The sequence below is a fragment of the Anopheles ziemanni genome, chromosome 3 (genome assembly GCF_943734765.1).
Source record: "Anopheles ziemanni chromosome 3, idAnoZiCoDA_A2_x.2, whole genome shotgun sequence".
Classification (NCBI taxonomy): domain Eukaryota; kingdom Metazoa; phylum Arthropoda; class Insecta; order Diptera; family Culicidae; genus Anopheles; species Anopheles ziemanni.
This window is the reverse complement of record NC_080706.1, coordinates 50,243,072-50,263,869: the sequence shown is the minus strand read 5'-3', so window position 1 is coordinate 50,263,869 and position 20,798 is coordinate 50,243,072. Positions and strand designations below refer to the sequence as shown.

Below are 20,798 nucleotides of genomic sequence, written 5' to 3'. Positions count from 1 at the left end.
TCGCTGGTGACCACACACGCGTTTTACGTTTCTTAAGACGATAAACATTTCTAGTATTTCTTCATACTTTACTCACGGTACGGAACAAATAAATGTACCCTCGTTTCACACATCAACAGCCAATGATAATAGATGTATGCAAGCACAAGAACCGGAGAGTGCGGCATTCTTTTTGGGAAAAACTCATACTCTCTATCCCCCAAAACTACTGAACAGGGGGGTTTTATATTTTGTTAGTACAGAAGGAAACATGCCAGCCGAGCGAATCATCACTTTGTTTTAAACTCATCTCACTTTGGTACGGCTTCCTTAAACCCGAGAAGCGCAGCTAAATAGATTAATCTTCAAAATTCCAACGAATGAGAAAACAACGAAACAATAGCAACGTTCGTGCGCTTCTTCACACCATCATCATCATTTTCGCCGTTTTGTGAAACAATCTGGAGAAAATTGGAACATTCAAGTGAATGTTACACAGCGTTGGTTGAAACAACAACAAAAAGGCCACGCACAAAAAAATGCAACAATCTCGGGGAAAAGGGAAAGGTTCCAGCGCTCCAAGAAGAACAAACGGATGATCTCCGAATACAAAATAATAACTAGAAACAGTGGCCATTGGTTTGATGATGTGAAGGCTTAAAAAAAGACAGTTACTTTAAAACGGTTTCTTTTCCACTTTATTTTTTTGCATTTTTGGACAGCTTCTCCAACTTGGGAAACAAAAAAGGAACGAGACTACTGCAAACGGAACTCTCACAAGATTTCTGATTAGGAAAGTGCGGCAAGAATGGGGCCAATGTTTATGATCTTTCCATGAACGCGCATCCAAGAAACAGCGACCATATAATTTTATTATAATTTTTCATTATTCTAATCGTTTTCAGGTGTACAGGTGGCAAGAAGTATCTCATACAAGCGAGCAAATATGAACAACAAACAATTGTAAACAGGACGTCGTAAAAAAAGATTGCACGATTTGTGAGAGAACTTACATATTAAAAGATTTCTTTTCGCAAAACAATTACAAATTTGCCATCTGCTGTGATGTGTCTTTTTTTTAAGAATACAAGCAAGAATAATTTTCGCCTGGTTGCAAGCCTAAGCCACTAATATACTAAGTGATGATTCGCAGATCGTTCAAAGGGAGGCTTGTCAGTGGAAAATGGACCTCTCATTTCCATCTCGTTAGACAACGGATAGAAGAACAAAACAGCTAAACAGTGGTACGCCCAGAACGGGATTGTTTTCGTGGTCGTTAGTAGCAAATTTCATGCGTGCTCTCTTGAGTGGCAAAAGACGAAATCGCACATCCGGCTACTTCCGGGGTTCCGCGATTGGCACATTTCCCGTTCATCCAAGTTTTGCTCATCCTTCCACACACGTTCCACTTGGGAGGCGTGTGCCTCAATCATACGCACAATCACGCGAGCCCATACATAAACACAGACACACATACACACATACATACATACATTCGCAGTTTCCTTCCTTCATCGCACTCGTTCGATCCTCTGCCGGGATCGCGCACTGTTTGGAAACACCGGGTATTTGCACGAAGTGTACCACCACGTGCCGTCCAGAAGTGGGTGTACCTTTTCCCAAGGAACCACCCCCACTACCGGAAGGAAGGTGATGGTCCACAATGGCAAACATCCGGTGCAGCACACGAGCCCCATCAGCCACAGAGCGCGATACGGCATCGGAATGTGAGCGCGAGTGGGAGAGGAAGACAGCAAAGAGACACTCTCTCTCTCTTTGCAGCATGGGAAGAAAATAACTCAAAACAAGAGAAAACCAAGAAAACGGAAGGAAAACAACAACAAGCTCTAGCTAATTGTTTGTCAAGTAATGTCTAGCGTTTGCACCTCATCGTATTTCTTATCGGCCTCCTCAGCCATGAATCTGGCTTCCTTCAGCTGGTTCTCAAGGGCGTCCATGCGCTCCTCATCGGCCAGGGCACGGTTCTCAAGAACCTTGCGGGCGCTGTCGGTTCGCGGGACGATTGATTAACAGCGTTGGGATTTTGATGATTTAACGTTTTTAACGTAAGCGTGTGATCGCGGTCAGATTCCGTTTTGTACGTGATGTTTTACATAATATCGATGATCGATACGCGATCGATGTTTATCACAGTAGATTTATACATATATAGGTTTAGTTTGTACGTATTTTTTGGTTTGATAAAAATTACAACGCATTTTTAAATGTATTATTTTTTCGGATGTTCACACATGTGTTTTTTGGTGGGGAGGAGCGGGTCGAAGAATAGCGTTGGGGCAATATTTCGTTGGAGCGAGCGAGCGAGCGAGCGTGTGAGCGAGCGAGTGAGCGCAGGACGAGACACGGGAAAGATTTAAACGCGAGGAAGAAAAGGTTGGTGTGTGGTAAAAGTTTTGTTTTTAAGATGTCGGTGGGAGATAAAGAAAGAAAGAAAAAAGAACCATTATAAGTAACACAAGAAGACGATCGTCGACTGAATCGAGCCATCCGGAATGCAACGCAGAGAGAGAGAGATGAGGAAGGATTTGCCATTTTCACATCTCGTGAAACTGTTTGATTGCGCGGCTTGGAATGTTTTGTGCTGGTGTGTGCGTTTGCCGAGATACTAAAGAAGGAGAAGGACAACGACGCGATCCTTAATGGGGAGTTTTCACCATTTCCTATACTCCTCGTAGGGGGAGTTGTGTAGGTTTTTCCAATACATAAATTTTACATAAATTTATGAAAATGGAAACATAAGAAATAAATCACACAATGATCTATAATAGTAAAAGAATAGAAACATTATAAAACAAATTAAAAAAAAAGCTACGATAGCCTGAGATGATATCACAAGGTAGAAAATAGTTTTCGAAGGACACATCACCTTCAATCAAGATCGACGTCCACCAAGGACGCCCACAAATCCAACGGAACGAACGAAAGCAGCTGTAATCTCATATGCAATTGCAGAAGATGTGCAATTTACGGTTCGGTTGAAAAGGACAAGTTTGTGGAGAGGGTGACGGGGAGCGGTGGGGTGTGTACCTCTTCGTATTTTTTGTCTGCTTCCTCCGCTATTAGCTTGGCCTGGGATAGCTGTGCTTCCAGTATCGCTACCCTATCGTCTTCCATGTTTGTACGGTTTTCGAGGGCTTTCCGGATCCTGTGGGAAGGGGGTGGGGGGTGGACGTGGACGAACACATCAATAGTTGTGACGGACCACACAAAAAATAGGCAATGAGATGTTATTATTGCAGATCGTACGAGGTTGCAAGTGAAGGTGTTGTTTGGAGACAATAGAGGATCACATTCTCGAGATGATCTCAAGACAACAAAGAAAAATCATTACGAGAAAAAATTTGGCTTAATCGCAAAGGAAAGACAAGAAGCTACCCAAGAAAGAGGACATGACGACTCGGGGCACATCCTCTTATTGTCGGTTTTTTAGCGGCAATATCCTTCTCGTTATCCTTCTCATTACTTTGGGTGTCTCGTTCATTTCTTCTTTCTTTGCTTGTTTGCAGTTTTTTTTGTGTCGCTCTTTATGGTCGCTCCGTGTCCAGGCTCACGCACGGTTCCTGTGTCCCGCAGGAACCCAACAAACTTACCGTTCGCTCTCGTCGGCAGCGGCCGAAGCCTCTGACAGCTTAGCGGTGGCGGAGGCCAAACGTTCTTCCGAACGTTCGAGATCCTCCTCCAGCAGCTGAATGCGACGGTTCAGAGCGGCAACTTCAGATTCGGCCTGCAATGGAAAAGAGGGGGGAAAAGGTTCGTTAGTTAACAATGTTCAATAAGTAATAAGAAGGTTAATAAGTAATGTGGCAAACGTAAACAAAATCCGCAATCTTCCGTAGTAAGAAAATATCAGAGTACTACATAATAATTAACCCTAGGTTCTATCCGCAAACATTACAACTTAAAATTGAAAACACAAAGCTAGAAGGCCCACCACCGAATAAACACACATTTACATTTCAGGTTAACAGTTTGAACTTTGCGTGCCATTCGGAACTATGCGGATATCGTAGCGTCGTTTTTTTTTTGCCATCTTCGTGCCCTTCTTTTTCCTTTGTTTTCCAGGCACAGCAACTCCCACCCGCTTTCGCCTTCCCTCCCGATGACCTCGTCAGTGAAAGTACCTTGCACGACAGCACAATCAAGGGTCTCTCGCTCTGTGTGTCTTCCCTGCCGTACCTCCGGTGGTCCACCCTACCGCCTGCTCCTGCTATATGGCGACCTCCGAGCACACAACTGCCGACTCAGCAGAGCCTTATATCGCGGTTTCACCTTCTCCGGGGCCCGTACTTACTTTGCTACCAAATAAGGTAATCCCAACAACTGGTGGAGCAAGGCGAGCTCCCCGATCGAGTACCACCCTTACCTTACCTTGAGGGGGAAGGAAGGGGGGCTGTTGTTGTATGACTTCAACAGATCCAAGAGGGCCCCCCCTTCACCAAGAGGGGAAGTATGGTGAGGGACGGAAACTCCCCAACCGACAACATTGCACAAACGCGGGGCAAACGGATGACATCATTTGCGGCTATGCCGCCATGGCGTTCGAACGATATGGAAACGAAACATGAACGTGTTTAGAAGAGAACTTGGAGACATCAGGCAACGGGGGTTTAAGGGTTAAATCTTCTTTTGCGATTAAAAATTCGCCCATAGACTGTAGTGGTAATAGATACAAATCAAACCAACTTTATGTGCCTATCCCTATATTCGCATGAAATTGTAGCTCGTTCCTCAAAATATATCGTGTAAACACATTCATACGAAAGAGACGACCTGCAGGTCCCGCGAGCAACACAGTACTGTACACACATCTGACTTCTTATCATGCGTTGCTCCACCTCGCCCGACGAGCGATAAGCGACTACACTTTGTGGACGATCCTCGAGCCGACTCATGCAGTTTCAACCTGTTGATAATAAAATGGTGCAGAGTGCGTTGGGCAACCGGCGCTGGAATCACCTCGCCACAACTAACAGAGGAAGGAGGGTACTTTTTTTATCGGCACAAAACATGTACTGATGTTTTCTGACGATGGTGTTATGATGGTGGTGGGATTGATTGAGGGTTGAATCGCCACACACCACGACGTTCTTTTGCATTCCATTGACAACATTAAATTGTGAACAAATTTCCAAACCTTTCTTGTTGTGATAATCCGCATAAGTCCGTCATAACCACACGAAATAAGTCCGTGTCAATGCAAATTTCGAAGTGATGTGATGCGCGCGAGGTGGCCCGATTGAAACCACCTAATCAGCATAACAATATGTGACAAGGTGGGCATATGGGGGTAGTACCTTTACGTGCACATTTGCACCATTTCATAAAACTCGAGTGAACAACAACAACATCATCGCTTAGGGGGGAGAGGAAACATTAAAGTGAAAAGCCTACATCACCATAATCAACCCCATCAGAGCGCCCGTGAAGAAGATGGAAACAACAGGAATGATTTCGCGCTGACATCATCGCGGGGCGACATTCAATACACAGACTCCACACACATCTCTCCCCTGGCCGGGATTGTCTCGTTCGCGCCAGTCCGAGCCTCTCATGGCGTCAGCAAAATAATTATGTTCAAGGTCAGCGAGCTTCAACGACGATTATCTCTCTCCACCGATTCCACCATCATCACCGGCGGTTCTCTCTTGCCAGCATTTGGCGACCGGAATCGCTACTTTTCTTGCGGGTTCGAATCAATCGAGTTTCTTCGACCGGACGCACACTTGCAACAAAACAACCAAACTCCTTTGCAGCCACGATCGTCTGCGGCACGAATGGAGGAAAGACTTTTTCCCGGTTGCTTTTGACCCTTTGCACAGGTTAGAGGCTGTCATTTAATACATCTGTTGATTGGATGAGAAGCCTCTGCTACAGCTAAATTTCGAGGGTGCAATGTAATATTTTCTTACAAACGGTCTGTCTTTTGGACCACCCTACGGTTCCGCGGGACCACTGTGCGTTCCGCGGGAAGCGCAACAAGACACCCGGCCGGACCCGCGGTGCGCGACCCCGTTGGCACATTTGTTTTGGTAGATGTGCCTTTCGCTGTGCGGTTGTGGTTGTTGTGTGGACAAGATCTACAGCTAAAAGATGACGCACGGTGTGCGTAGAGGAGCCCATTCCTTCCTGTAGACGATTGGCGTCTACAGAATCATACGCGAACTCCTACAAACTGGATGGCCGGCATAAGATCCACACATTCCACGAGCTCATCGCCCCCCTTCCCGGTCCGAACTGACAATTGAAAAGGGGTGCCCTCCCTCACTAAGCGAGACGGGTGCACCACCCTCCAATCTCGAACACATTGTCACGATTCAGGGCGTGGTGCGATGAACTACGTGTCCACCCTCCATCCCCCTTTCTACAGACCCCAACCACCGCTAGGGGATGAAGGGATGGCTACATACTGGACAGTCAGTATCCGATCCGGTGCCATAAACGTGACAATCCGATGACAACAGTGCAAAGGAAAAGCATGCCATGCCAGGAAGAAAAAGCGTCGCCATACACAAAGTCAGTGCACATTTGCAAATGCAGTTTTTTTTCTCTCTGCGGTGGAAAATGTAAAAGTTTTCCCCGGCAGAAGGGCGAAGGAGAAGGTCAATTGTTTGCACAACTGATGGGAGGCAGACAAAAAGAGGTAGGTAATGGCGACGAAGGAAAAGAAGAGAGTGCCCTCTTGGACCGCTATATTGTGCGGTGAGTTTTCGCGTTCCCGCGATATTCCACTTCATTCGCCGGTATCGCGGGGGCCGTGCTTACGCATACTAGCTTCGCCAATAAACCGACGGTGGCACAACACAGCCATAAAAACCCCGCATGCCTAGCGGTTTATGGAGCCGGGTATGTAGGGGCGGCCTTCGAGGCCGTCGTGTGCACTTCTTGGCATATTTCTTATGGCATGGCGTACGGTACAGGTGGTGTGGTAACTTGATCAATTCCAAGTGTTGGTCTGACTTTGGTGGTGGTGATAGGGTGTTTTTCAGGCGCTGGCGGATGTACCGGCGCAAGAGAAATCCACGGCAGCGATGATGCGCTCTTCCACCTTTTGCTTGCGGGGTGTGACCACTTCCGATGGGCTGCCGGTTTTATTTCGGCAAATTTAAGCCCCCCCACCCATCCGAAAACATCTCATCGATCCACAATGAAGGGATCATCTGCCGGGCTTGCAGCAATTGAAGGCCAGAGAGAAATCCATTGCACCTAAGGAAGGAATATGAATCTCGAAAGGAGGTCATTTCCTTTCTTTGGATTTTTGCTCGAGTGTAGGAAGTGCCGCTGGAAAAAAATATAACAGTGCAATAAAGTAATGGCAGATACAAAGATTGCTGCAACTTCTTCTCTCAACCCTGCACCTTTCTTCCTGGTCGTTAAGTCACTGTAATTGTTGTGCACAGTTGCACAAACAAAAAAGCTAAATTGTGTTTTGAGGAGGTAAAACCAACGGCACACACAATTAACACATCGCCATTGACCCCAAAGCGATGCGCGCTGAGGTGGCCCACATTGATTCGCGAAAATTAACACAAAAACAATTCGATGGGGGGGGTCTTTTCATAAGACCATTTTTAAAATTAAAATTGTATAAATCGTGTGTTAGTATAAAGGACCCATGACATTTAAAAGTTGCATAATGGCAATAATTTTCGGAACAACATTACGGTGGTTTTTAACTTTTCAACCTTTTACGATTTCCTCACCACGAAGAAAATTTAACAATGAACTTCATGGAAAGAGGAAATAATCATAAAAGGGTGAGGTGTTCAAGAACCGGAAGGAACCGTGAACATATAAAATATATGCACCCGATCCAATGTTGACCACCGACAGTGCTATGCGTGTGGTTCTATGTAGTGGTAGTGACATGACAAGCACCAACACAGCCTCGCCGTATCATCCATGGGATGATGGTGGTGCGGTTGCCACGATACACACGCACGCACACTCTCGCAAGAGAACGTTCCAGTTGGAATGCAAGGAAAGTGCGTGTATCTCACGACCGGGGTTTAGCTGTTTTTTTTTCTTATTTATTTCCCTCCGAAATGACTTTGACACTTCCAGTGGAGAAAACGAGGATCAAATACAGCCCATGCGTACAAGAAACTTTAAATGCCATAATCTTCACCGAAATGTATGATTAATCAAAGCATTCGTGAGTTGAGATGTACGATATTTTATCGCGAATCGATGAACATTGACCTTTCATTCAAGTTAGATAAATAAACATAACTTCGCGTAGATACGGATATCCTTTCCACCCGAACCTTGATTAGATGTCCTTCAGGTCGCAATCTTTCTCGCTCTTCGTCAATCATTTTACGGCCGGCTACTTCGATGTGCACAAGGTGGTTCCGTCTGGTGGTTCCACCTTGTTATAAATAGAACGTCAGTGAAATGGTTCGTTCGACAACCACTTGTAACAGAGCGAATCATCTACTTCCTAACCAACCGAAAGTTATCGTATGAATTCGTCTAAACAACCCAAGGTAAACTAAACCAACTTACTTCTTCGCGTCTCATCACTTCGTTCTGGAGCTTTTTGTGAAACTCTTCACACTCATCCTTGTACTTTTCCATCTCCTCCTTCGTTTGCCGCATTTTCTTCTTCAGCACATCGAGCAGGTTGCCACCTTGTTGCATATTCGCAGCCATGGTATTTGTTTTATTTTCTGTTCCCTTCGTTTCTTTTGACCTCTCGATTCCAAGTCGCGCTGGTAGCTACCCCTTAACGGAACGGTTGCTTGTTCCCGTTTTCCTGCGGACTTATCTTTCCTTTGAGATAAGAACTGCGACTGAACACCGCGCGTAAGAAGACGAACTGAAAAGCAGCGCCCGACCAAGGAACCAGTGATTTTGCAACTCCGCTTTCCGGATTACTTCTTTTTTATATTATGATAAACTAAGGCCCTTCTTTTTTCGGTGGTTGAAACTTTTTCCTTCAAACCACTTGCACTCTGCACACCGTTTTACCACAGACACTCGAAATTCTACCTTCTTCTGGCTACCAAACGAATGGATTTGGTTTACCGAACAATTATTATAAAATCATCAACTATCAAAAAATCTTGCACTGCTAATTAAAAATGGGGGATAAAAATGTTGGTACACAATTTTAATAATTAACATTTTGACAAAGAACACGTTACACACACTCGCGCGCACACACACATACACTGCGAGGACGACGCAAGTACGTCATCCTCGATACCCCGTTTCTTCTGACGAGCTGTTGTAAGCCAACATTTTCGCTGAGCCCTTTTCGAATATCCCGGACGGCAAACAGCTACGATCGATATTTCATGCGTCTCGTGTATCGAGAAAAAACTACACTTTGCATACGATTCGATTTTTATTATTTTTGATCATCGAAATATGCCGCGGACGGAATAATGATCATTTCGCTGTCTCCTTCACCAATTCCGGGCGACACACACAGCATTCCCGTGGAAGAGACACACACCGGAGCAGCGTGTTGTAGGTGCACGTCGTCGAGCCCACACTCCCCGAATATACGCACACACACAAACACGCGCGCGCCCGACGAGGGTACGCACAAATCCTCTATCCAGATTTTACATCATTTTCTCCAGTGGGATTGCCGTAAATTCCCGTCACGAAAGACAAGAATACATTAAAGGATCGCCCCGGAACATACAGAAAAAACAAGCACACACCACGCCTCGAACTAATCCAGGTGCTATCTTCCCGTTTTCACAACCACCACCACCAACACTAAAACCCTCGGGAACGAAGAAACTTTTCTTCCAAAACAAGAATGGACCCACAAGTTTCGATCAACCACACTGCGCTACGATCTTTCCAGTTAAGTGCGGTTTTTATCTACCAACGTGCAGTGCAGTTGAAGACAAGCTCGAGCGCTTTATTTGCACAGCAAACCACGGGTTTTGTTAAATGGCAGAAAAGAAATGTCCAATTCTTTCCCTCCGAACGCGCGCGCCGTGGCGGTGAAAAAAGTTACTCACTTCGGTCAAAACCACTGCTGAACTGACGGCAACCGTCGCAAATGCCACTGGAAAGACTCGCAAATGCCCTGCAGTAACTCGCTCGATTCCACGCATACTATCGCAAAGCCCATCGCAGCAGTCGCGCCTCTTCCGCTCCAACGGGTAGAAGAGTGGAGTCCATTTCGCATGCCCCGTTTCATTCATACGCGCAGCAGCAGACCAGCAGGGACTGGAACACTGTGTGCACATGGCTGCCAAAGATGGAACAAGGCAAACAGACGACGCTTTTATGGAAAATCGTGTGCTATTCACCGGCGGACGGCCGGACCCCAAGTGTGGTCCTTAAAAGGACAATATGCCGTGCGCTAACGAACGGTGGCGAACCTTATGGTGCCTTGACCCACAGCCACAGCAGCAGCCTGCTCCGCTTGCGATCGGGTTTTCGAAACGATGGCAAATCTGTACGGATTCGGGTCATTCGCGCGCGGTATGTTCCGATCGAAACGGCGCTCCGGCACGGTGGAGGAGTCACATGGACGATGGCCAGTTGTGTGCTGTTGCCACTGCGAAAGGGAATGCCGAGTCACCGAGGATGTCACACCGCCGCCATAGGAAATGTCAACGTTACGTCACGCACACAGAGGTAACAACATCTGTCGTACATTCCTGCTCATTCTCTCTTCTCGCTCGCCGAGGCTTTCTACGATAGAGAGCGCTATTGGAAGGAATATCCTGGAAGGATCGAACTATGCGCTGTAGGAATACTATGGCACTGTAGGAATACTTTGGGGCAAATTTATTGGCAAATATAAAATCACCACAGTGCAGTCAATTGATCAACAGTTCAGCAACAATTTTCCAATTCATCAAAACACAAATCTCTATATAAAAAGAAAATAGTAACATAAAATAATAATTTATTTCAGATAATTGAGCTCGGCTGAACAAATGATTTTTAAACCCCACTCCACAAAGCCAAAAGAACTGACCATGAACGGAACAAATATGTACAACCAAATTCACTGGACCAAAACACGCATGTTTCAATGCTCGCCGAAGCAGCAGTAGTTCCGTTCGAAGTGTGATTCTTTTGTAACACCGCCATGTTCAGCTACTTTTTTGAACAGACAGATTATTTTGGGTTCAATAACGATCGGTAGGAGTTGTTCGGTATGCAGCGTACATATTCGACCGGGACCAGCCCATATATGCATATCTACGCAAGCCCATCCAATCGATTCATTACGTTAGGAACATTCATCCAATTCAACCGATCCAAACCCAACCCAGGTGGACAATTAGAGAATAGAACGGAAACGCCACCCCCAGGTTTTTTTTACAGGTGCTACCGGTACCGGTAGAGATTCCGAGCTTGAGATTGTATCATTACCCCAGGGACGTTGGTTCCGAGACAGGGAAGAGGGTTCCCTCGTCAACCCAAATAACCGGTGTGCCCCAAACAACCCAGACGTACACACACACACCTAGTGTGTGGAGGTCAGATCGTCCGCATTGTTCCATTGCATTGTTGTTGATGCTTGAGGGAGTTAAAAAATAAAAACGCCCCATCTATCTATAATGCGTGCACCCCCCCATTTTTAAGGGTCTTTTTAATGGGTTCAAAGGTTCGTGCTTGAAACAGGTGGTTCTGTGGACATGCATGAAAACGCATACGCCAAGTGCATCGGTTTGTAGAACAAATACGGTAAGCGAACGAACGAACGATCGTGGAAACAAACCTTTACCAAATGGTCTCATTGTTTGTCACACATTAGCCTAAACAACGATCAAAAACACATTAGTTTCAATTGGAGCTGGTCACTACCGTCGTGACCGAGGGCCGATTTCGCCCGACTGCCAACATGAAATTCGTGTTTTCTTAATTGCTTCCAAACAAGAGAACTAGACGTGAGTGAACTTTTTAAAAGGCGGTGGCGTCTTGCTGCATAGAAATAGAGGATCGATCGGAGCATCCGTTACGCCAGGCAAATAAATATGGAATAGATGTGTCCTTAGAGGGCGAGCGCCCTCGGCCCTGATGGTGCAGAAGCATTCTTCCATGAACAGATTTCAATTTGCATTGCGTGCTGTTATTGAGAAATCATTTTATCTATCACTCGGTGCTTTCCTCGTGACGATCGATTTACGCTATGGCGGGGTGACTGTCGAAAGGAAGCGAGAAGTCACGTTTCGTTAGCTCATACGCTGGTCCCAACCCGCTGGAGTGTGGTTGCCACGGTGGCCAATCGAAATTGACTCCAGGGTGGGACACAAAAGTTGGTCGTTCGATCGGATGTATCGGCTACGATCGAATTACCGATTCACCGTGCGTTTCCATCCGCGATCCATCGATTGATCATGACGTAAAATTGTCCCAGAACTTGTTCGGTTGAAGGTAAATGGGCTGGTGATATGTGATCGTGAGCTCTCCATGCGGTCGGTATGAAATAAGACATGTTTTAGCAAAAAAAAAAGATAGAGAATAACAACAAACAACTGTGTTACGCCAACCGTGCCATCCTATGTGTGCCATCATCACGGCTCCCGGAAGCCCAAGCCGGAGCACACCGGAGCTGACACTAACAAGTTCCTATCCGGCCCCACGTGTGACGCTTGACTGCATGTGTCATTAATCTAATACCGGACGCCAAGGCCGAACCTCCGCCGCGTGGCAAATCAACTGGAATCGAGCCATTGTGCGAAGGTCTCCCTGGCCGGGCAATCGGAATCGGTCGTATTTCGCTCGCTAACGAATGCACTTTCTCTGGCTTTAACCATTTTCGAACCGTCCAGGCGGATCAATCGGAATCAAATCGGCGATGGCGGCCCCTCGCAAGGACTCCACAGTAACAGGTGTGGACGGACGGAAATATCGGTCAATGCAGTGCAACAAGGCATAAGCCATAGCACACACAAAAAAGTTACAACGAAGCCTCTCGTTACAAGCCCCAAACATGACGATCATAAATTGTGTCACCGCGTACATTGTAAAAGCCCTACTTGACCACGGCAGGGCTGAAGGTTCGGTTGTGCAGACACACGGCGCTAGAATAGCACCACCCCTCCCGACCACCGACCAGCCCACCCCACCATCATCCTTTGATGGCGGAGTTCTACGCCGTCTTCGGGAGATTCCACCTTGAAAATGGCCCCATCGATGGGCAACGGCGATGGCCCGCAAAACGAAAGTCAATCGTCACACGGGGCACACAAAGTGCCAGTCCTCGTTCCCAGGCCATGCACACATACGACGACGCTTTTAATGCAACCACTGTTCGCGATCTCCCCCCAATCTTGTCCGATTGGAGGCCGGACGCAAAGAGTGCGCCATTGAGGGAAATGTAAAGATCAGTTCCTTAAATGGACAAAATCGCTCACACTGGTATAATGCACACGCCGTCATCGTCGTCGTCGTCGTCGTCGCCGTCTACATCTCCCATTCGTGCCAACGAGCTCCATACTATGTTTGCCTTTTGGGCTGATTGCTGACATCGGCCCCTGAGGCCTTCCCCGTGATACATGGTATATCATAAAATCCAATGCCAACGGGCGAGTTTGAAAAAATTAAAAACAAGGCGCCAGCCGGACACGTAATCGACCCTTCCATCCCCATCGGCACTACGTCCTCGGATGTGTCTGGTGGTCCTTTCATGCATCCTTTAATTTATACTTTTTTTTAATTTAATTTTTCCTCCATGATCAAATCGCCCTCGTGCCTTTCGGGCATTATGGGCAAATGTGTCAACTTCAAACGTGGTTTTTAAACCGAACATTTCTCATCCGTTCGATGGACGAATGGAACACACAAAAACAATTACAAAAATTCCGATTCACATATTTTAGCGTTTACAAAAGACCAATTGCATGTAGCGAAAAAGGATTAGGAAAATATTCATAACAAATCCGTTTCTAAACTTGTTACAGCGCCACAGTGTCCGGTAGTAGAACTAGAATTGAATTATATGACTTTAGATGACGCTAGAGAGGCCACCAGATGGCGCTAGGAGTATTTACGGCATAACCGGTTCGCTCGAACAGACCCGGTTTCAACCGGTTGTTGCGAGAAAAAGGGGAAAATTGCAGAAGAGGGGAAAATTGTGATGTGCAAATCTGTTGTATCTTCTAGAATTAGAAGATATTTAAAAATAAGTCGTTTGTTATGCTCATGGAGCATATTGATCATTTTTGTATGACTCACTGTAACTCAACTTTCCATGCAGTAGCAGGAACAGCCCCATTACCGGAAACTATGTATTTCGGTTTGAACTTTTAGTTCAATACAACAGCAGTAATGCCGGTACATGATCGGCTGACACTGTTTTCAGGAAGTATTAATATAAATCGTTCTGTATAACATTGATTCATATCTTCATCGAATGTGTCAGATTAAATGTCGGAAAAGGGGTAAAATATCTCAATTATCAAGTACTTCTCCCCACTCATCCAACCGATCTTCCGAAAATACTACTCAGCCGCCGGCCCCGTTAAGGTTGTGCCCACTATTCGGTGAAATGATTCAGAATTTGCTATCATAAACCAACATGTTTCACTTTTTCTTTTCGGTTTGTTGCAGGAGGGTACGATTCGCATCGCTGCCGTCGTTCTCTTCCGGAGTTGCTGGCCAATGCTTGAAGCGCAAATGCTGACCACTGACCGTGTACAAAGACGGAACGGGCTTACCTTAATGAAATGTATAAATATTTACACGCTCTCGTTACTTCTGGTGGCGCAATAAAATAAGCGCGTGCGAGAGGTGGTCGGTACGCGACCAGCAACAACCATTTGTACAATTGAATCAAATCGCAGGTCATGTAGGAAATAACCTCTTGGAAATGATTTTCACCAACCTTTATCCCAACACTAGCGCAATTATATTTGATAGAAGGAAAACAAATCTTCAAACAACAATTCTATAGTCTAACCGATCTTCAATCGCAAATTGATCCTCTAAAGCAGGGATCGGCACACGTTTTCCAAAAAGGGCCAGATGATTTAAGAGAAACCGAAGGCACGGGCCGGATACTTTAAACGATGCTTTAATGTTTTCAAACCCATTGTAATGGAGAGAGGAACTTTCTAAATAGCAAAGTTACATAAAAAGTGGGAAAAGATAAAGTATGTATTTAAAATGTTATCGATAAACATATAACAGGAACACCTCGTTCATCTTCATTTTTGGGAAGAAAACAAATCTGGCAAATCCGATAAAAATTGGTATGGGTTTTTTGTATGAAGCACTAAAATATTCTTACGGGCCGGATAAAATCATTTGGCGGGCCGGATTTGGCCCGCGGGCCGCACTTTGCCGACCCCTGCTCTAAAGGCGATTACAGAGAAAGTAAAACTGAAGGTAAACACCCTTACGAATAAGGCACGTTTATTTTTCAATAATGATCGATTTCCTCCCTCAAAATGTAGCAAGAGAAAAACAGACGCGCGCAAAAGAGTTCCAAACACAAACATCGACCGTGAAACATTTCTGACCATCGCCACATATCTTATCATGTTCGCTTACTGCGACCCATGTTGTGAAGATGATTACATTATTCTTGCCACAGTATAATTGATGCCGTACCATCCGGTTTCCAGTGCGCCTACACTTCATTGCTTTTGCGAATACTTCCATACCGAGGTTACATCTGGTAACATGAGGTATAGCTTTCCCGAGATACGAAATTTCGTCATTCTTTGTAATAACACAAATAGACGTAAGATAAAGGTCTAAATTTTGAGCGATGCCCCAAAAAGCACGGTTGTGATAAACACGTATTCGGTTCACCCCACACACCCACAGGAAGAGGCTACCATTCGCGGTCGTACGCAAATTAAACACGCTTCTTTTTCTCAGCGTTACAGTGTCCAAAAAGCAGGACGGCAGGGCACCCCGGTGGCCCCCTGCGAAGAGAAATCTTTCGCTAGGCGTACAGTCCGCCGGTTGCTGTTGCTGATTTCGGGGATGGAAAATGCGGTAAAAAAAGAAAATCACAAAAATTGCCCAGCCCAGGCGGAGGTTAGACAGGGCACATCACAAACGCCCAGACCTCCCGCGCGAAACAAGAAGTAAGCCGAGAGTTAGAGCCGAGACGGTGCGATAGAGAAAGAACATTGGCATTGGCGCAGTGTAATCATCGCGATCGCAACCGTTGTAGCCGCCTGGTGCGTTGTGTGGTTGGTTACCTTGGCGTTTCTTTTACGATTGTAGGTGCACGGCTGGGTAAGGTGTGCCCGAAGCAGCGCTGTACTTCGGATGAGTAGGTTGTCGGGTTTTCACAAAAGCCGCACGGGACGACAGAAATCTACCGTGCCGTCAATCGAGGTTACCGTCGTTTGGTATTTACGTCTCAACGGTGTATTGCAGAAATGTAACAAGGCCGTTTCTAAACGGGGCGCCTGCTAGGATGATCTCATTCTACGCAAATAATGCGAATCGAGGATGGCGCTTTGCGATCTGTATATCCTTGCCAGAATTCACGCGATAAAATCAAACCAGACCGCCAGCCATAATGCACCATATCATCCCGAAGATGAGTTAGTGTGGATGGAAAATTTTGGCGCACGGCGTAACGAATGCGCAAGCGCTCCGATTCGATCAGCACACAGTCTCCGACGACCGTCGGACACGGTACACACCTCATGGAAATTCAGTTTTGAATCTAAAAATAATCTTTTTTACACCAGCGCAAACCAAAAACCTTCCCACGAGGTCGGAAAATGTTTCTCTACCCTGACCAACGCGTATGGTGCGGGGGTATGAGAGGGAAAATAGTTTCAATGGTATATGGCGGGTCCCGAGTACCGGGAGAAAACATTATCTGGGTAGGAAAAAAACTACGACAGTTGCACTACGCGGACCGCCCTCCACCCGATTAGAGATAGGGTTAATATTTACCCGCTTTAGCTGCGTTTTCATGATGTTGTGCAGCTCGTTCCGGATAATGTTGAACTTCATCATCGTGTCTGAGCTGAAGATCGACCGCCCAAACGCAAGCCCTGGATAATCCGCGCAACGCTTCTGTCTCCTGTGTTCCCGCTCCGCGATCACCTCCGTTCGCTCGCTCGTACACCGCAATTTCGCCCATTCCGCCGCATCCGGATCATTCTCGTCGCCCAGCACCTCCTTGTCGCCGACGCCGCCAGACCCGTACTCCGCTCCCATCAGCCCGATGACATCGTCCAGGTCGCTCGGTGCCCCATCTCCAGACGCCCGCTTCTCCAATGCCGCTGCCGCTGCCGCCGACGCCGCTGCTGCTGCTGCCGATGTCCTCGATTTTTTCCGCTTCCCCCCATCCGTTCCGGCCGCTGTGCTGCTGCTGCTCTTCGAAGACGATTTTTTTCCCGTCGACGTGGTGGAGGACGATGAGGATTTCTTCTTACCACCCGATGGGGTGGTCGGGGTGTCATCCGATTGGGGGCTTTTTTTACTGCGTTTAAGCTTTTTGTTGATCTGCTGCACCAACTCCTTCCCGCTCGTGATTTTGTCCAGCTTCAGTTCTATGCTTTCGCTGCCAGCGTCCACCTCAGGCTCCTCGTTGAGTACTATCACATTTTTTGGACTAACACTGCTACGGTTACTGCTGCGATTATTATTTAGTAGATCGTGCTCCGGTTCCGGGGTGTGTTCCTTGCTCGGATCGCTCCATTGTCGCCCGATCGCGGTGATGTTGTTGTTCTCAATGTTACTATTTACAATGTCAGCTGCTGCTGCTGCTGTTGTTGCTGCTTCATAGTCATCCAGCAGTTCCGCTTCGTCCGGATGCTTTTTGGCGATCGTCGCATGATCCGTCGCATCGTGTGGGTTGTTGTTGTTGCCCGTTGCCGAAACGGGTGCCACTATCAGTGACGATGCGGAAGATGACAGTGACGATGACGACAGTGAGTTGTTGCCACCGTCGAAGGCCCCGCGCAGAGCAGCAATCACATCCTCGGCCGGAACTGTCGACTGCCGTGTCCCTCCGAGCCGCGGGTGATGCTGATGGCCACGTTTCCGGCCCCCCGTGCCCGGGCCCGGGCCGGAGTTATTTTCGCACATAATACTCGCACGGACACAGCCACCTTCACCACCATCCACCACCTTCGCTAGTTCTACGCGAACGGTAACGTCTTCTTCGTCGTCGGTCGCAGGCGACACCGACGGACGTCTTGTTTTTTTCTGCGAGAACAGAACAGTTTTTTTCTGCGCCTGACAGAACACTGACACTGAATTGGTACCGTCAGTAGCCGCAGGGGGGCGCCCTCGAATATTCGCCCGCTCGCGCTTACCACAGTTGATCGCGTCCGTTAGTTCGAGCTGCTGCGTTTCTTCTGCTGCGATTCGATTGCGCCGTTGCCGGTGGCGAGATTTGTTCGCTTTCTTCCTTCGAGAATGCCGCTCTTGCTTCGAGCGCTTTCTGTTGTTACCATTACCATTGCAAACGCTACATTGTCGGGAGCGTTTGGATCGGTTGAAACAATCTGATTTCCGCTTCCGATTCCCGTACGATATTATTCCGATCATGACAATGGATCGCGAACGGGCCACGTGGACAGCGTGCGGGAATATACGGGCCTCTGCCGGCTCCAAACAACTCCAAACCGGGGGCGGAAACGATTTTCTCCGTGTGCCCTCGCCACTGCGACTACGGTCGCGTGTACGGTGCGCTTTACACTTATCCTATGAATGAATCCCATGCGCTTTCTTTCGGCTTGCGCCCTCGTCGTACCGACCGGTAGTCATCCGCTGACCCATTCTTGTGCTTCTTATTTTCTTGCTCCCAAGTCGCTTCAAACTAACCCCCAGTGTCGGATGCCGGCCGGCAGACCGTCGGCGAACGCGTTTAGTCATTCCACGCCCCGGACGAGATACGGCGTCCCATTCACATGATTTGCACCGTACGATCGGTTGGATGGTGCTTTCTTTCTAGTCTCTTCTTAAACGGTGCGTCCATCGGTATGTCTTACGTCGTCGGGTTGAAATTGGTAAAATTAGAGAATGATCGGTATCCGTAACTATGATGTCCACTGCGCCTAGCACCGACACACTTGGATCGTCATCGATCACACTTTTTTCTGGCCCACCGTGTCACGTCGTACGTGGCAAACCGAGATGCGCTAACCCGTGCCCTATGCGCCGGAGTGCGTTGTGCGCAGGAAAAGCGTCTGCGCACGTGCAGAAAGCAGCAAGGCGAGCGCCAGCTTAGCGGTTTAAGTTGCCGGGTGCGACGGGGTGCTGTTACAGATTCATGTTTCTTCGGAACAGTACGCATTCCTTCGTCTTCGCCTATGGCTCCGATCATTTCCACTGGCCAATCGGTTCGAAAGATGTTCTTTTTCCTTCTGTCCTGCTCTTTTCCGCGCTCCCCACAGTTGGCTGCAATTTGTTTTACAAAAATAGAATACGAAGCATACCACACATTTCCCGGTGAAGCATCCGACGTAGAAGAACCCCGTTCACGATCTGCTTCGGGCTAACGATGAGGTCATACTCTAGAGATGGCGTTTTACTTTTCATTCGGTGAGAAAGAAAAAGCCGTCTACCAACGCATTTTCTTTTTATTTATTTCAGCATTATTAACGACTGAAACAAAAACGGTTCCTCAATGAATTGTTTAAATTAAAAGTCTGGCGTTACCGTTCTAGCAACGCACTACGCATTGGGGCGACGCTTAGTTGCTAGCCACTACCAGTCGCAGCGGTTTCGGGAAAGTAATTTTAGACCGACACTGACTTAACCGACCCGGATGGGTACTATAACCGCCACCCCTACTGGCTGTTCCAAGGACAAAAGATGTTTTTCAAAAATATCCTCATTTAAAACGTCGTATGATAAGGATTTGACTTCTCGTGTCCATTCGATTTTGAATGGTAAAATGTGGAATGCATCAATCCATGTTAAATAAAGATTTTTATTTGCATTTGCTGACGAGTTTTTTGGGCGGACACCTAGTTATTCACGTAACAAAAAATGAGGTCATTATAAAAAATTCGCATTATGCGTGGCACATATAGAAATGGTGCCAAAAATAAATACATAGTATGAAGAAAATCAACCGTTGGTGGTTTTAGCTACGCTTTTCATGTTTTTTTTTTGCATTCTTCTATTACACATTGTGTAGAATGAGGTCATCTGGTAACTGTCTCTACATGAGGGAGTTTTTTGCACATCCTGCCGCTCGAAGAAAACCATGGCGGAAATTGGCCAAACTCTCGACGAAAGATTGCGGATTTAGTTTGATAAAATGAAAGGGGAACTTTTCCCGCTACTTACGTTCTGCAGAGCCTTCTCCTTCTCCTCGAGCTTGGCGTTGACTTGCATGAGCGATTCCTGGGTCTGATCGAGATCGTTCTCAATAGCCTGGATCTTCTTCTGGAGCTGGCGAGCCTCTTCCTCGGCCTTCTCGGCGCGCAGGTTAGCGTCGCGGGCCTGCTGCTCGCAGAGAAGGGCACGATCCAAGGCGTTGTCCTTCTCCAGCTTCATCGCCTGCATCTTCTTCTTAATGGCATCCATTTTGCTTGGTTTTGTTTGCTGCTGCTGCTCACTTCACAACACTACGAATCGGACACAGACAATACACTACACAAACCGAAACCGCACACGCGTGTCCTGTAATGGGAGAACCAAATAAATTTGAATTAGTACACCTTTTTTTATTATTTTTTTGCAAACTAAATACAGTAACAGTTATCAAAAATCTGTAAATTATATGTATAGGCATACACAGAAAATAAAAACCATAAACCAGCTTTAGGCACCGTAAACACTTATATACGAATATAGGTATGAATTTGTGCTCCCCTTTCCTTTCTCCTCCCTCTTTTCCATCTCCCTTCCAGCATCGGCATTGCACAAATAGGTCC

The 20,798-nt window shown here is 46.8% G+C and overlaps 1 protein-coding gene across 18 annotated transcripts in view; it reads right to left on the bottom strand.

Moving 5' to 3' along the window:
* LOC131286172 (tropomyosin-2) overlaps window positions 1-20,457 on the bottom strand; it is a 36,695-nt gene extending 16,238 nt beyond the window's left edge. For 5 of the 18 annotated variants that reach the window (XM_058315079.1, XM_058315082.1, XM_058315081.1 and 2 more), the window contains exons 1-3: window positions 20,209-20,457; window positions 3,591-3,724; window positions 3,028-3,145 (exon numbers count right to left, since the gene is read on the bottom strand). In XM_058315079.1, coding sequence (XP_058171062.1) covers window positions 3,028-3,145; window positions 3,591-3,724; window positions 20,209-20,448 — 492 coding nt within the window. In that variant the 5' untranslated portion in view covers window positions 20,449-20,457. Of the gene's footprint in view, window positions 1-1,427; window positions 1,984-3,027; window positions 3,146-3,590; window positions 3,725-8,505; window positions 9,062-16,854; window positions 18,068-20,208 lie in introns of those variants that run through there. The other 13 variants (XM_058315076.1, XM_058315071.1, XM_058315073.1 and 10 more) reach the window with 4 other exon arrangements.
* Window positions 20,458-20,798: the final 341 nt, after the last annotated feature.